The sequence below is a fragment of the Hypomesus nipponensis genome, chromosome 8, assembly GCF_054491055.1.
Source record: "Hypomesus nipponensis isolate SF chromosome 8, ASM5449105v1, whole genome shotgun sequence".
NCBI lineage: Eukaryota > Metazoa > Chordata > Actinopteri > Osmeriformes > Osmeridae > Hypomesus > Hypomesus nipponensis.
Genome location: NC_140368.1, coordinates 11,828,386 through 11,841,283, shown reverse-complemented (window position 1 = coordinate 11,841,283; position 12,898 = coordinate 11,828,386). Strand labels below are relative to the sequence as shown.

The following is a 12,898-nucleotide window of genomic DNA, read 5'->3' as shown; positions in this document are numbered from 1 at the left end:
TTCTGTTCAATACTGTGTCTTTAAATAAATGAAAACGAATGTGACAAATCAATCTATTTATAGTTTTATGTCAAATGTATAACTTTCACAGTGTTTATTTTGATGACATGTCACAGAGGAAGATGCTCCTGCCCTTCCTCCCTGAGGAGCCTCAACTGGCGTTGTGTCACAGCCTCGTGTCGGCCTCTACTTTGTCCTGACCGCGCCAGGGAGACCCATGTAGCTGGAGGATCCAGGAGGGTCCGTCACGTCCACAGCCTCCAGACCGATGAGGTCAGCCGGTCTCACCATCCCTCCCTGGGGACCCCTAGAGGAGAGAGACCAGAGCTGGTGAACCATCGCCCACCTGGGACTGTGGTGGTCTTTCACACAGGGTTCCATCAGAGTGTACATGTATATACGGCTAATTGAAATGTGAGTATAATTACTTGTAACACATTTGATAGGCTGTCAATCATCCAGATGTGTTCTTTCTTACTCCCTCTTATCATCTCTCCTTCTTCTCAAGTCCATCTGTGTGGCTGTCTTCATTCATCTGTCTCTCTCTCTCTCTCTTTTTCTCTCTGCCTTTCTGGCTGTCCACTCGTCCTCTTTCTCCCTCTCTCTCTTCTCACACCTGTCCTCGACAATCATCATCTCCCTTAAGAAACTCTGGTTTGGAGCCAGGCACAGTTAACTACAGAAATAGTTTTGTCCAGGAAATTCTCCCCCAACAGTTGTGAAATACAAATAACACTGAGAAACACATTGGTATAGTTTGGACAAAATAACTCTCTAATAACTGTGTCAACAGTACCATTCTCAGGAGAAAATAGAATGGTCAGAACATGTTAAAGTCTGAACTCATTAAATGATTACTAAAAAGCACTAAAAACACCAATCAGGGGATCTGTCTGTCTACCCCCCACCCCTGTTTCACTGGCCTCCAAGCCTTCTGCTGGAACTCTCCTGTTCCAATGCTGAGGGGGGGGGGGGGGGGGTTACCATACAATGACTCAATACTTTGGGGGTTCTAGTAACATTTATTTGTAGAAAAAGTAAAGACTCTACTCTTCCTGTTTGTTCCATGTCCCTGTCATCAGTCTCTCTATCGTCTCACTTCTTACGGCTGTAGAAATGTGCCACCTGTATCATACCATTCTGTCTGGAGCTGCAAGACAGAGAATTGTTTTTAATCTGGATTAGAGTCACACGGCCTTGTAGACAGACAGCCAAGAAGAGGACAGAAAGGCAGAACATACACATGAAGAGGCAGGTGGAAAACTTCATGTAGAGAGAAAAAACTCATGAGCCAGTCCAGAACCCAGAGCCCATCACTCACACAGACTCCCTCAGGCTGTGCAGGAAGCTGTCTGTCTGCTGCTGGGGGATCTCTCCATCCAGGTGGGCCAGGTAGTTGTACAGACCCACAAACGTGTCAAAGGGGATCCGGGCGGCACCCCCCTCCTCATCCTCCGTCAGGATCTCACACGCAAACTTCAGCGAGCTGATGATGGTCTGCACACACACACACACGGGAACATGTATGAGACAGACACAGAGGTAAGACAGGCAAAAGAAGTGAGACAGGTAGAATAGCTGAGACAGGTAGAAGAGGAGAGACAGGTGGAAGAGGTGAGACAGTCATATAGGTGAGACGGGTAGAAGAGGAGAGACAGGTAGAAGAGGTGAGACAGTCAAATAGGTGAGACGGGTAGAAGAGGATGGACAGGTAGAAGAGGTGAGACAGTCATATAGGTGAGACGGGTAGAAGAAGAGAGACAGGTAGAAGAGGTGGGACACTCATACAGGTGAGACAGGTAAAAGAGATGTTCCGCCCAGTCTCACCCCTCCCAGAGTGCTGCAGCCCAGAGCAAAGAAATGCATCCAGGTGATGTCGGTGCTGAAGTTTCCCAGTGCCAGCAATGTGTCCAGCTGCTCCAGGGGCAGACACAGGCCTTGCCACTTCTGCTGGAGGTCCTCCTTAGCCACCGTCTCTTTAGAGGACAGCTGACACGCACAGCAGCAAACGACAAGCAGCACACACGTCAAATGTCCATTTTCACACATAACATACATGTCATTCGTGGCATTCACATTCCAAAGCTTCAAAGCTGATAGAAAGCAGGGCCTGTTCTCCAAATCCAGACGCACGTTACAGGTATCGAGCACGCCTACGGCACTCTACTTCTGGAATGTTTGGCGAGGTTGTGTGTTAGTAGGCCTTTGGCTTTTCTGGTTGTGAACTACAGTGGCTGGTCGCGCTTGGACTGAGTCGTCCTGTCTGTATGCGGTGGCAGTCGGCACCTGCTTGTGGAGGACTTTGAGCAGGCCAGGTGTCAGTCCCGTGTCTGTCTTCTGTGTGGCCACGGGCATCTCCATCCTCTCCTTGGCTGGGAGCGTGTCCCCTTTGGACAGGGCGTTGAAGTAGCTGAGAAAACAGAGTCTCTCGTTTACCAGTTCCCTACTGGCTTACTGGTGTTATACCCGTACTAAAAACAAATGGCAAATAAACTTGAAACTTCCAACATTCGTATGTCGATTCATTCTTATGTCCCAGTCAACTTGGGCCGGAGCCCCTAGGGATCGTCTCAAGGCGGGAATGAGGAGGACCGTTAGACTGGAGGAGGGTACTCACGCAGCCGACCACTGCAGCACATCGTGGGGCTGGGTCCTGATGGCTGCCTTGGTGAACTGTTTCAAGATGTCTGGCAGCTCAGGGGGGATGTTGATTTGCTGGGCGCAGTACATGGTGTCTGGAGGAGGCATTGCTGCAGGCAATAAGCAAACAGATACCCTCACCAGTGAACGTGGTAGCAAGACAACGCTGGCCAACCAAGAAAGCTAGGTGGTTGCACCTGTTTGTTGTAACCATGAAGTCATTGCAAGCCAAGGCCATGATCATTAAAACGTGTTAGTAACAGTTTTTGCCTGAACGAATGATGTTACAATAAAATTCAATTATGCACGAATTACACTAAAATATCATTCAAAAAATTAACCTACAGTACTGTAGACAACTACTGTAGATGATTGCTCCAGTAATTTACTGTAGGCCTACAGTACTGTACAGTCAGTAGGACAGTTGATAAATTACTCAACGTCAGCACCAGATCAGTAGCAATTACCAATATTCGTATTTACCTTTTTTCAGCGATGGAATCTTAATTATTTGCAGTAAATTTAGTTGAATAGTTATATTATATTGGAAACAGTAAAGCTTTAAATGCAGTTACATGTTAAATGCCATCTATTTTGCTAGAGCTATTCTTCAAACTCTTGTTCCACGGCATAGCAACCTGATGTTTGTCAATAACGGTAGGTACGTCACATAGCAACAGTATACAAATAAAATAAAGTGATATACGTTTACTTTCGATAACACAAAAAACGTATTTCATGTGTTATTTTTACACAAAGCACACATGTTGACGTTGGATTTAATTTAATCATTCAGTATTTCGACATTATCCTGTAAGATTGTGTAACAACAAAATGAAACGCCAGAGTTCGCTGTCTGTCTAAACCCATATCCGGTGATTTGTTCCCAGTACTGTATTGTTACTATGCAATAAACAAGGTAGTTTTAGGTTCTAGCACAACAACAAAAAACAAATACCCCAAAAAAATCTCTAAGATGAAAAAATACAAACAATACAAAAAAAAGGAGAACAAATAGTTTTCACAGCCGGCAGCACCATGTGTTCACGACAAACCGGAAACACATTGAAGCTGGGAAGCGCGGAATCGGAATATCAGCGCAGGTCCAGGGGACGTTTCTTACTCTCACCTTAAAGTTTAAACGTTAAATGTTACTTATACATACTGTTTGTAAAGTTAATAATGATTCAAAGTTCAAGACTAGATAGCTAAATCGCTTGTTTTAGCTAACAATAGGAAGCTTTCAACTATGAAAACGAGCGGCTAGCTATCAAGGACTACATCATCAGCAAGAACGAACTGGCAGGCTAACTCATAGCCAGGCCGATGAGCTAGTTAACGCGTTAGATCGGTCATTTGAATGTGTGCCTCTACCTGAAATATGTCGGGATTCAACTTTGGAAATACTGGGACCCTCGGGTCCACCAATACTGGCGGGGGTTTCTCGTTCGGAGCAGCTGCAAGGTACACAAGAATTGGCTTACGTTCCTCGCTATCTGGTTCGTCTCGTAGCCATGCGCAGTTAGATATATCATTGATTTCCTAATGTCTGTGAATCTGTTGCTAATTTGACTATGAAATTGTCGGTATAGTCGGTATATTTAACCCCCTTCCTCTGTCTGTAGTACCCCTGCTGCCGCTGGCACGGGGGGATTCACCTTGGGGACTGCACTCGGTGCCGCTGCCCCGGTTTCCGCTGCTACAACCACCAGCGCTGCTATGGGGGGGCTGGGGGGCGGTCTATTCGCTCAAAAACCGGCTACCGGGGGCTTCTCCTTCAACACACCAGTGGCAGGTATAGTAACGTACTAATTTCCAATCTTCACAAACCGTGCCACTAACATCTCAATCATTGCATGTACATTGTAAATTGTCGTATTTAAACACGGCACATGTATTTCAATGAATTTCCTCTCAAACACAAACCTTGTCGACACACAGGTGCAACCGCGCCTGCAACCGGCCTTTCATTAAGTGAGTGACGTGGTGTACAGTCCAGTAACACGGCCAATTTTCACACGTCTGCATCCTTGGTCGGGGGTTTTGACCGCGAGCGTGTCCGGTTTGTCCGCAGGCATCCCCTCCTCCACGGCCGCCTCGACCGGCTTCAGCCTGGCCTTTAACAAGCCCTCCGCCTCGGCCACCCCCTTCTCCCTCACCGCCTCGTCCACGGCGCCCATGGGCGGAGGCTTGACGCTGGGCTCGGTCCAGACCTCCACCGCCCCGCAGGTCGCCAGCACCGGCTTCGGACTCAACCTCGGGGGAGCGGTTTCGAGCGCGGCGCCCGTGTCCATGGGCCTGACGCTGGGCTCCAGTCTGTTCCCCAGCACGATGGCCAGCGGCCTGGGGCAGGCTTTCCCCGGGTCAGGGGGCTTGACGCTGGGCTCCCTGGTCGCCACCTCGGCCCCCGCCCCCAGCCTCGGGCTGGGCGGAGTTGACTTCAGCACGTCGTCGGAGAAGAAAAGCGACAAGCTGTCCGGGGCCCGTCCCGAGTGAGTCCAGATAGCCCCTCCCCCCCCTCTCCCCCCTCTGCTGTAGGGTTACCTGGTCTGTGTGTGTGTGAGTGACTCCCTCTGCCTCTTTCCTCTCTCAGGGACAGCAAAGCGCTGAAAGATGAAAACCTGCCGCCGGTCATCTGCCAGGACGTGGATAACTTCCAGTAAGTTCCCATGTGCTCGTCTCTTTTTGTTTTTGTTTTCCGCGTGAAGCTTCTCGTGCAATGTGTGTGTGGGGGGGAATTCTGAGGTGTTTTTAAGTAAGTGTGTGTGTATATCTAGGAGTGTTTGTAGGTATGTGTGTGTATCTAGAGATGTTTGTAGATGTATGTAGGGGTATCTGTGTGTGTAAGCCCTGTGTGCGTGTGTGTGCAGGAAGTTTGTGAAAGAGCAGAAGCAGGTGCAGGAGGACATTAGCAGGATGTCGTCCAAGGCCATGGCCAAGGTCCAGGATGACATCAGGAGCCTGAAGAAGCAGCTGTCGCTCAGCACCAGCGGCCTGCAGAGGAACGCCCTTGCCATCGACAAGCTGAAGATGGAGACGGCACAGGTACACACACGCACACACACACACACACACACACACACACACTGGATCTTTCACATAGGCACGCTGCGACACACATGCACACACTGCAACACACGACCTCACTGGATCACACACACATGGGATATTCGAACCCTCATATTTCTCTGACTCTCTCTTTCTGACTATCTCTCGCTCTCTCTCTTTCCTCCTCTCTCTCTCTGACTCGGCCCGTCTCACCAGGAGCTGAAGAACGCTGACATCCCTCTCCGGACCCAGAAGACCCCCCCTGGGCTCCAGCACGAGAACACGGCTCCTTCTGAGTGAGTGGGCCCGTGTGGCGGCAGGAGCAGGGCACACTGCTGCCCCTCTGCACAGTCTCTCCTCCTGTCACCAGCACTCTACCAGACCAACACAGCCAGGACAGACAACTCATCTCTCCTCTCTCCTGTGTGTGTGTGTAGTTATTTCCGGGGCCTGGTGGAGCAGTTTGAGGTCCAGCTGCAGCAGTACAGACAACAGATCGAGGAGTTGGAGAACCACCTCACTACACAGGGCAGCGGAGCACACATCACCCCCCAGGGTAAGACAACACACAAACACACATATCCTCACAGTCACAACCCCACTCCCTCATTCACAACCCTGCACACACACACACACACATACCACAGCAAGGTGTGTGGGACATCACTCGTGGTGTGTGTTTCCAGACTTGTCCCTGGCCATGCAGAAGCTCTACCAGACGTTTGTGGCCTTGGCTGCCCAGCTGCAGTCTGTACACGAGAATGTAAAGGTGAGTCTGTAGCCCTCCCCCCTAGTGTCTCCAACCCTCCCCCTGGTGTCTCCAACCCTCCCCCTGGTGTCTCCAACCCTCCCCCTGGTGTCTCCAACCCTCCCCCTGGTGTCTCCAACCCTCCCCCTGGTGTCTCCGTCTCGCTGATCTCCTCCTTCCTCCCCTGCTCTTCTTTTGTGGTCAGATCCTGAAGCATCAGTACCTGGCGTACCGTCGGGCCTTCCTTGAGGACTCCACCGACGTGTTCGAGTCCAAGCGCCAGGCCAGCAGGAAGTGGCAGGGCTCCCACCGCCTCACCACCGGCCCCGCCCCCTTCAGCAGCGTCCCCAACGCGGCGGCGGTCGCCATGGCGGCCACGCTGAGCCAGCAGCAGCAGCCCGCTCCAGGTCTGACCGCCTTCAAGTTCTAGAACACCCCTCCACTTGACCTTTGACCTCCTCCCCCTCCCTCCCTCCTCCTCCTCCTCCCCCCTACTCCACTCCTCCACCAACCTGACATTCTGACCTTGTCAAAGCGAGGAGGCAAGTGAGGATGAAGAGAGAGACAGAGAGAGAGAGGATGAGAGAGAGAGAAAGAGAGAGAAGAGAATCAGGAAAGAAAATGAATAAAAGGAAAACAAACAAAACGTTGTTAGTGCCAAATCCTGCTTTTTTGGCATGAGAAGTTGAAGAGAGAGATTAAGGTGTGAGGAAGCATCATAGTAACCGCTAACACTCTGGAACCACACAGGGTCTCCAACCCCTACGTCTCAGGGGCTTAGGACCCAAGTCAGATTGGCTGTAGACAATGCCTGTAAAAAAAAAAAAAAAGAGATATAAGGGTCTCGTTTACAAAATCCTCTGCCTCTCGCCCTGTAAAAGCGCGTGGTCGTCCCTAGTGGGGTGAGAGAGGGGTACGAGCTCACATAAACAAGGAGGCTGTTTTCACTGGAGAGGTGAGCTTCGACCAGACGCACGCATTAGCGCTCTGGGCTCCATGTTTGATCAGGTGAAGCCTTGAATGTGTCGTGCGTATTCAGCGAACGGCGCCCCTGGTTTGAAGTGGAGATGATCGGCGCTCTTGAATGTTTGTGATTTATATTTTGTTTCCGAAAGAGTATTTATTAGATTCTTATGTTTTTTTGTTGTTGCCAATTATAGGAGTGTGTGTGTGTGTTAATGAGTTAGACCAAATGTTGCCATATGAAGGCAGTCTGTACAGGATGTAAGCTACACTTACAAAACACACACACCACATAGACACACACACACCCCACCTCAGTATTTCTGACGGAAAGTGCAAATGAGATGGGACTGTGGCGTGACGGGACACGGTGATCACGAGCAGACCTGCCTCGGCGAGCCCGTCTCCTCCTCAGAGTCGCTGCGCGGGGGCTGCCGATGGCGCAGGCTCTCCACGCTGGCAGGCACTGCAGCGGGCCGTGTCTCGGCGTCGCCGTTTCCGTATTGTCCGTTTTGCGCGGGGTCGTCAAAGCAATAACGCCGTCATGTTCCACGCCGCTATGGAGCCCGCCGTGGGTCGTTTGCCATGGCAACCACCATGCACCCGGAGCTCCACGTGTTTCGTGTGTGTTCCGTGCGTGATGGATTTATACATCAAGTCAAAATACACACACACACACACATATCATTACCTGACTGTTCGCCAAAGCTGAATTGGTCACTATGCATTGCACGGTAACTCGCGGTAGTATTGTTTACGTTGAACCAGATAGGGTGTCTCGAGTTGAACACTAGTTCAGGACTGAAGCAATGGAGACTTCCTCTGTGGAAGAAGGGGTTTGGGACGTCCCAGAGGTCTGCCTTCCAGGGGTCGCTCTCGCCTCCAGCAGGGTCCGTCAGACGTGGACCGTGGAGTGGTCGCAGGACTGGAGATTCCCCGGAGCGGAGTTTCACACTCGGGTTGGCAGGAAGGCTTTCAGGAGAAGTGGCGTCTTTTTTTTTTGTTGCCGTGTCCTTGTCAGTAGACCCCCCCCCCCCCCCCAAGTCTGTGAAACTCATTTTTGAGTCTAGATTCAGTGAGCAGAAGGGCTGTGGTGTTTCCTCCGCCTGCTGCATGTGGTCTGGCCTTCGGACGCCAGACAACTCCTTTTGTGCCAAAAAAACAACAACCCTAAAACCAAGTCTCTGTCCAAAGAGGCGGCCATTATGTATTCTTTGAGATGAACCAAATGCTGCTCGTCCTTCTCTCCCCGTCACTGCCAGGTTCTGGCTACTGTCTGGCCCGTGTGACTTCAGCTAGCTGGTTCCCCCACGTGCCTCAGTTGTACTGGAGATTTACTTCTCCGTTCGTGAGCAGTGCACGTTCGTTTGGTCCAACTCCTGTTGATTCACGCTTGAGGATTCCCCAACACCGGGGATGATTCTGGAAATGCCCCATGCAGTTTCGAAGCCTATTGTTCTATTGAACAGTTGTCTGGCTGGCTGGTGGCTGCTAGCTGGTAATTGGGTTATTTTGCACCTGTTTGACTCAATGAATCAGAATGTTGGCCTCGTTTGGCTCTTGTTCGACTGGGAATCAGAATGTATGCCTGGTTTGGCTCTGGATTGAATCAGTGAATCAGAACGTACGCCTGGTTTGGCTCTGGTTTGACTCAGTGAATCAGAACGTAGGCCTTGGTTGACTCCTGTTGGCCCATGAATTCGACCATACAGGTAAATCGATCCGTCAGTGCTTGAAGACGCTTGCAGCGAAACAGCAGTTTGACCAGTTAGCGCAGAGGGGACGCTAGCAGCATGTGTTCACCCGACAGAACCCCAGCCAATCACGGCCCCGCCGTCCGAGCGAGGGCGGGGTCAGACAAACGGCTCCATGGCCAGGCTAGAGCACACAGACCGACGCGGGCTCTTTCATGGGCCCTTATCCCCCAGTGTTGTCCTCAGTCTGCGCTAGCTGGCTCCGTCTGGGTCAGTAGATGCAGCGTGATGAAGGGGGGGGGGCCACTCGTGATGATCTAAACCCCAGTGCGTGTTTTCGTTTGGAATGTGTTTTTAATCGCATATAGCCGACGCCTGTTCGATGCATATATATATATATATATATATAATATATATTTAATATGATAGAGTGTGCCTTTTGAAAGTAGATGTAGGTCCACATGAATGACGAGTCGGTCCCAGCTCTCTGGGCACGTGCTAGTCCTTTCACTCTCCAAAACCTTGGCGTTTTCAATATTTCTTTTTTGTTTTATTTAATGGATTTTTTTTTTTTTTTTTTTGACTTGTCAAATTCAATAGCGACTAGCAATTAACAATCAGTTCTGTGCTAAACTGTTTGTCTGTTTTTTTAAAATGTAAGTGGAATTGCATTGAATTGACAATAAATCCGTTTTTAAAATGAGAGACCTTTGTCTTTGTTTTATTCATGAACGGCTCAATCGGAGAACGATTGATGGCGGTTCAAACTAGCCCCCTGCCCCTGCCACCTGCATGTTGACAATCCCCCAAACGAGCGAACCCTGTGCCCTCGGTCTGACCGCACGCAGGAACACAAGACGGAGGGTTGAGAGCGGAAACGCTAACGCTTCTTGGTTTCGGCTTGACCCACGCCCCGTTAAGGGGCCGATGACTTCAGGAGGTTGGTGGTTGTCTGGTAGGGAGGAGAGGATGGAGATATCTGTCTTTTCTCTGGGATTCAGCCCAAAACTGGCGTTCTGTTGCCAGATGGGTGCTTACCGGATGTTTGTCCTCGTGAACAGGCACTTGTGCGGCTAGCTACGGGAGCAGCAGGGTTCAGTAGCAGCAGTCCTGGGACCTGGGGCTTGATTTCTCCATGAGTCTATACGCAGATTCTCACTCTCTCACTCACGGACACACTTAATCTCTCATTCAGTTACACTCTCATTCACTCACTCTCTCATTCACACTCACTCATTCACCACCTCACTCACTCTCTGTCTCACACTGTCACTCTTTCACTGTCTCTCTCACACACACACACACACACACACACAAAGGATCTGACCAGGGTGGGGGTCAGGGCCAGGGGAGTGACCAGTATGTGCTGTCTCTCTGTCTCAGGCTCTCAGGTGCCCCTGGGGGCTGGCTATGGAAACCCCTTAGCCTCGGGAGTGGGCCCTAGCTTGGGCTCGTCAGGCCTCGGAGGTACCAGCTCTCCCCCTGCTCTCCTCCTTGCCCCTCTCACACACTAACCCCTCTGCGTCTTTACTCGCTCTCTTTCTCGCGCGCTCTTTCTTTCGCTCGTTCTCTGGCTCTCTCCCCTTCCTCGTTTTCTTTTCTCTCCCTTTCTCTATCTCTTCTCGCCTCCTTCGAATCTTAGCTGTTCTCTGGTAGTGAATAGAAGTTGTGTGTGTGTGTGTGTGTGTACAAGCAGCGTGCCACTTTAAAGGTTTGCAGTGTATCAGATGTGAAAGGGAAGCAGCTTGTCAGGTGTGGTCGGGGCGGGCCCCCTACACAGCTCACTTTTGCTGTTGGGCCCTGCTCTCTCTCTGCTCTCCGATTGGTCTCTTCTGCTGCCTGTCACCCTTGCACGTTGAGCTCTAACCATGTGTGGCGCTGGCTTTGGCCTTTCTGCCCAATGCTAGATGCTGACGTGTGTGTCTGTTTTCGGTCTTATTGGGTGTGTGAGAGGGAGGTGTGTGGATGTGTGTGCGTGAGACAGACAGAGGTGTGTGTGTGTGTGTGTGTACCATGGCTAAGCTCTCTCTCCCTCCTGCAGCCTTTGGTGGTGGTGCTCCAGGGTTTGGGGGGGTGGCGACCGGGGGCGCCTCATTCGGCTTCTCCTCCACCAGTAAGCCCTCCGGAGGCAGCCTGAGTGCAGGTACACACACACACACACTAGCGCACACACACACACTAAGACACACACACCGACGCACAGTATGGGGAAAGCTCGCACCGGGAGCATTCTTGCAGGTAACCTGTACATTGTTTATGAATATTAATAATGTTTCCCCCCCCCCCCTCCGTCTCCCTTTCTCTTTCCTCCTCTCCCCCTCTCCTCTATTCCATCTCTCCTTTTTCTCTCATCTCTTCTCTCCCCTCTTTCTCCTTCTCTCCTCTTTTCTCCGCCTCTCTTTGACTTTCTCCGACCTCGTCTCTCGTCCTACCTCCTTCCTTCTCTCCCTTCACCGTCTCCTTTTTCCCTGTCTCCTCTCTGTCCTCCAGGGTTTGGCAGCAGCAGCAGCACAGGTTTCAACTTCAGTAACCCGGGCATCACCGCGTCTGCGGGGCTCACCTTCGGGGTGTCCAACCCCCCCACCGCCGGCTTCGGCACCGGAGGACCCCTGCTGCAGCTCAAGAAGCCCCCCGTGGGGAACAAGAGGGGCAAGAGATAGGGGCGTGGGGGTGGGGGTTCTGACCTCAACGGGGGGAGGGGGGGGGGGGGGGTGCGTATGACCTCAACGGGGGGAGGGGGGGTGTGGGGGGGGGGGCGTCTGACCTCAACGGGGGGAGGGGGGGGGGGGGGTCTGACCTCAACGGGGGGAGGGGGGGCTTGGGGCTGGCCACGCCCAGGGAGGGGGGTAGGGAGGGAGTTGGGGCGGCTGGGAGGAAGCTACGGGAGGGGGAAGGGGTTTCCCGAGGAGAGCGGGGCTGTCCAGGGGTGGGAGTGGAGTTACACTTTATTTTTTTATTGAGGGGAGGGTGACTGGAGGGGGTGGGGGTATGACGATAGAGGAGGATTAGCATGAGGGATGGTGCACAGCCTGTGTTTCTGGCATTTTCTCTCAACATTTTTTTTGCGTCCAAGTTCATCACCATCACCTCATGATAGCTGTTTTTTTGTTTTGTTTTTTACTTCCTGTATGTTGGCTTATGTACTTCCTGTATGTCAGGGTGTGTACTTCCTGTATGTCTGCATGTGTGTAGGAATAGGTGAGCCAAGTTGGTGGTCTTACATGAAAAACTGACAATAGGCTTCCTTTGTACACCTGTACGTCTGTGTCGTCTGTCTGAGCCCGTCTGTCTCTCTCTTTGTTGGGGCATCTGTGGTGGAACAATCTAGCTTTTGCCATGTTGTGTAAATGCATTGACACCAATTGATAAGTACAGTGTTGTGTGTGTGTGCACTTGTGTGTGGGTGTTGAGCTATCATTATTTCTGTCATGTTATGACAGCAGGCAGGTTGTGAGAAAGAACATGTCAGTGATTATAAGCAGTGCACTCAGATTATTGTTACCAAACAATAACGCCATCTTTTCTAGTCATCTAAATCAATGTGTAAACCTGTATTTTCAAAAATCAGTTTAATACAAAATAAACTCATCTTAATGGTTTTCCTGTGGCTATGTTAGTTAAAAAGGAACTCACGAGTAAAATTGCTTTGATTATTAACACGGGTCAAACTTCTCATCTCACAACAAGGCCGTAGTTAGGAGTCAACAGTGGGGAGGGGGGGGGGGCTAATTACATTTTTTATGATAATTTCGGACAGCGTGCGTGGTTCCCTGTCTTAGCGTAGCACATTTATATTTTTATATAT

The 12,898-nt window shown here is 50.9% G+C and overlaps 2 protein-coding genes across 10 annotated transcripts; one reads left to right on the top strand and one right to left on the bottom strand.

The window, feature by feature from the left end:
• Window positions 1–48: 48 nt before the first annotated feature.
• ropn1l (rhophilin associated tail protein 1-like) lies at window positions 49–4,099 on the bottom strand. Of its 6 annotated transcripts, none has more exons than XR_014766279.1 (8): window positions 3,124–3,710; window positions 2,618–2,750; window positions 2,287–2,410; window positions 1,828–1,989; window positions 1,322–1,497; window positions 1,051–1,150; window positions 429–616; window positions 49–307 (listed from the first exon to the last, which is right to left on the bottom strand). XR_014766279.1 is itself a non-coding variant. In XM_084702806.1 (7 exons), exons 2-7 carry the CDS (start codon window positions 2,746–2,748, stop codon window positions 285–287), a joined length of 630 nt encoding a protein of 209 aa, XP_084558932.1. In that variant the 5' UTR covers window positions 2,749–2,750; window positions 3,124–3,714; the 3' UTR covers window positions 49–284. The 6 variants fall into 6 exon arrangements, 4 of the variants coding, with proteins under 4 accessions (XP_084558932.1, XP_084558933.1, XP_084558930.1 ...); XR_014766280.1 differs by having other exon boundaries at window positions 479–616; XM_084702806.1 differs by lacking the exon at window positions 429–616 and having other exon boundaries at window positions 1,137–1,150; window positions 3,124–3,714.
• On the top strand, window positions 3,630–11,753 carry nup58 (nucleoporin 58). Of its 4 annotated transcripts, XM_084702790.1 has the most exons (13): window positions 3,631–4,104; window positions 4,266–4,435; window positions 4,582–4,614; window positions 4,715–5,132; window positions 5,234–5,299; window positions 5,511–5,685; window positions 5,905–5,984; window positions 6,126–6,244; window positions 6,375–6,457; window positions 6,642–6,843; window positions 10,477–10,560; window positions 11,135–11,236; window positions 11,584–11,753. In XM_084702790.1, the coding sequence occupies exons 1-13, from the start codon at window positions 4,022–4,024 to the stop codon at window positions 11,751–11,753; spliced, it is 1,785 nt and encodes a 594-aa protein (XP_084558916.1). In that variant the 5' UTR covers window positions 3,631–4,021. The 4 variants fall into 4 exon arrangements, with proteins under 4 accessions (XP_084558918.1, XP_084558916.1, XP_084558917.1 ...); XM_084702792.1 differs by lacking the exon at window positions 11,135–11,236 and having other exon boundaries at window positions 3,630–4,104; XM_084702791.1 differs by lacking the exon at window positions 10,477–10,560 and having other exon boundaries at window positions 3,632–4,104.
• Window positions 11,754–12,898: the final 1,145 nt, after the last annotated feature.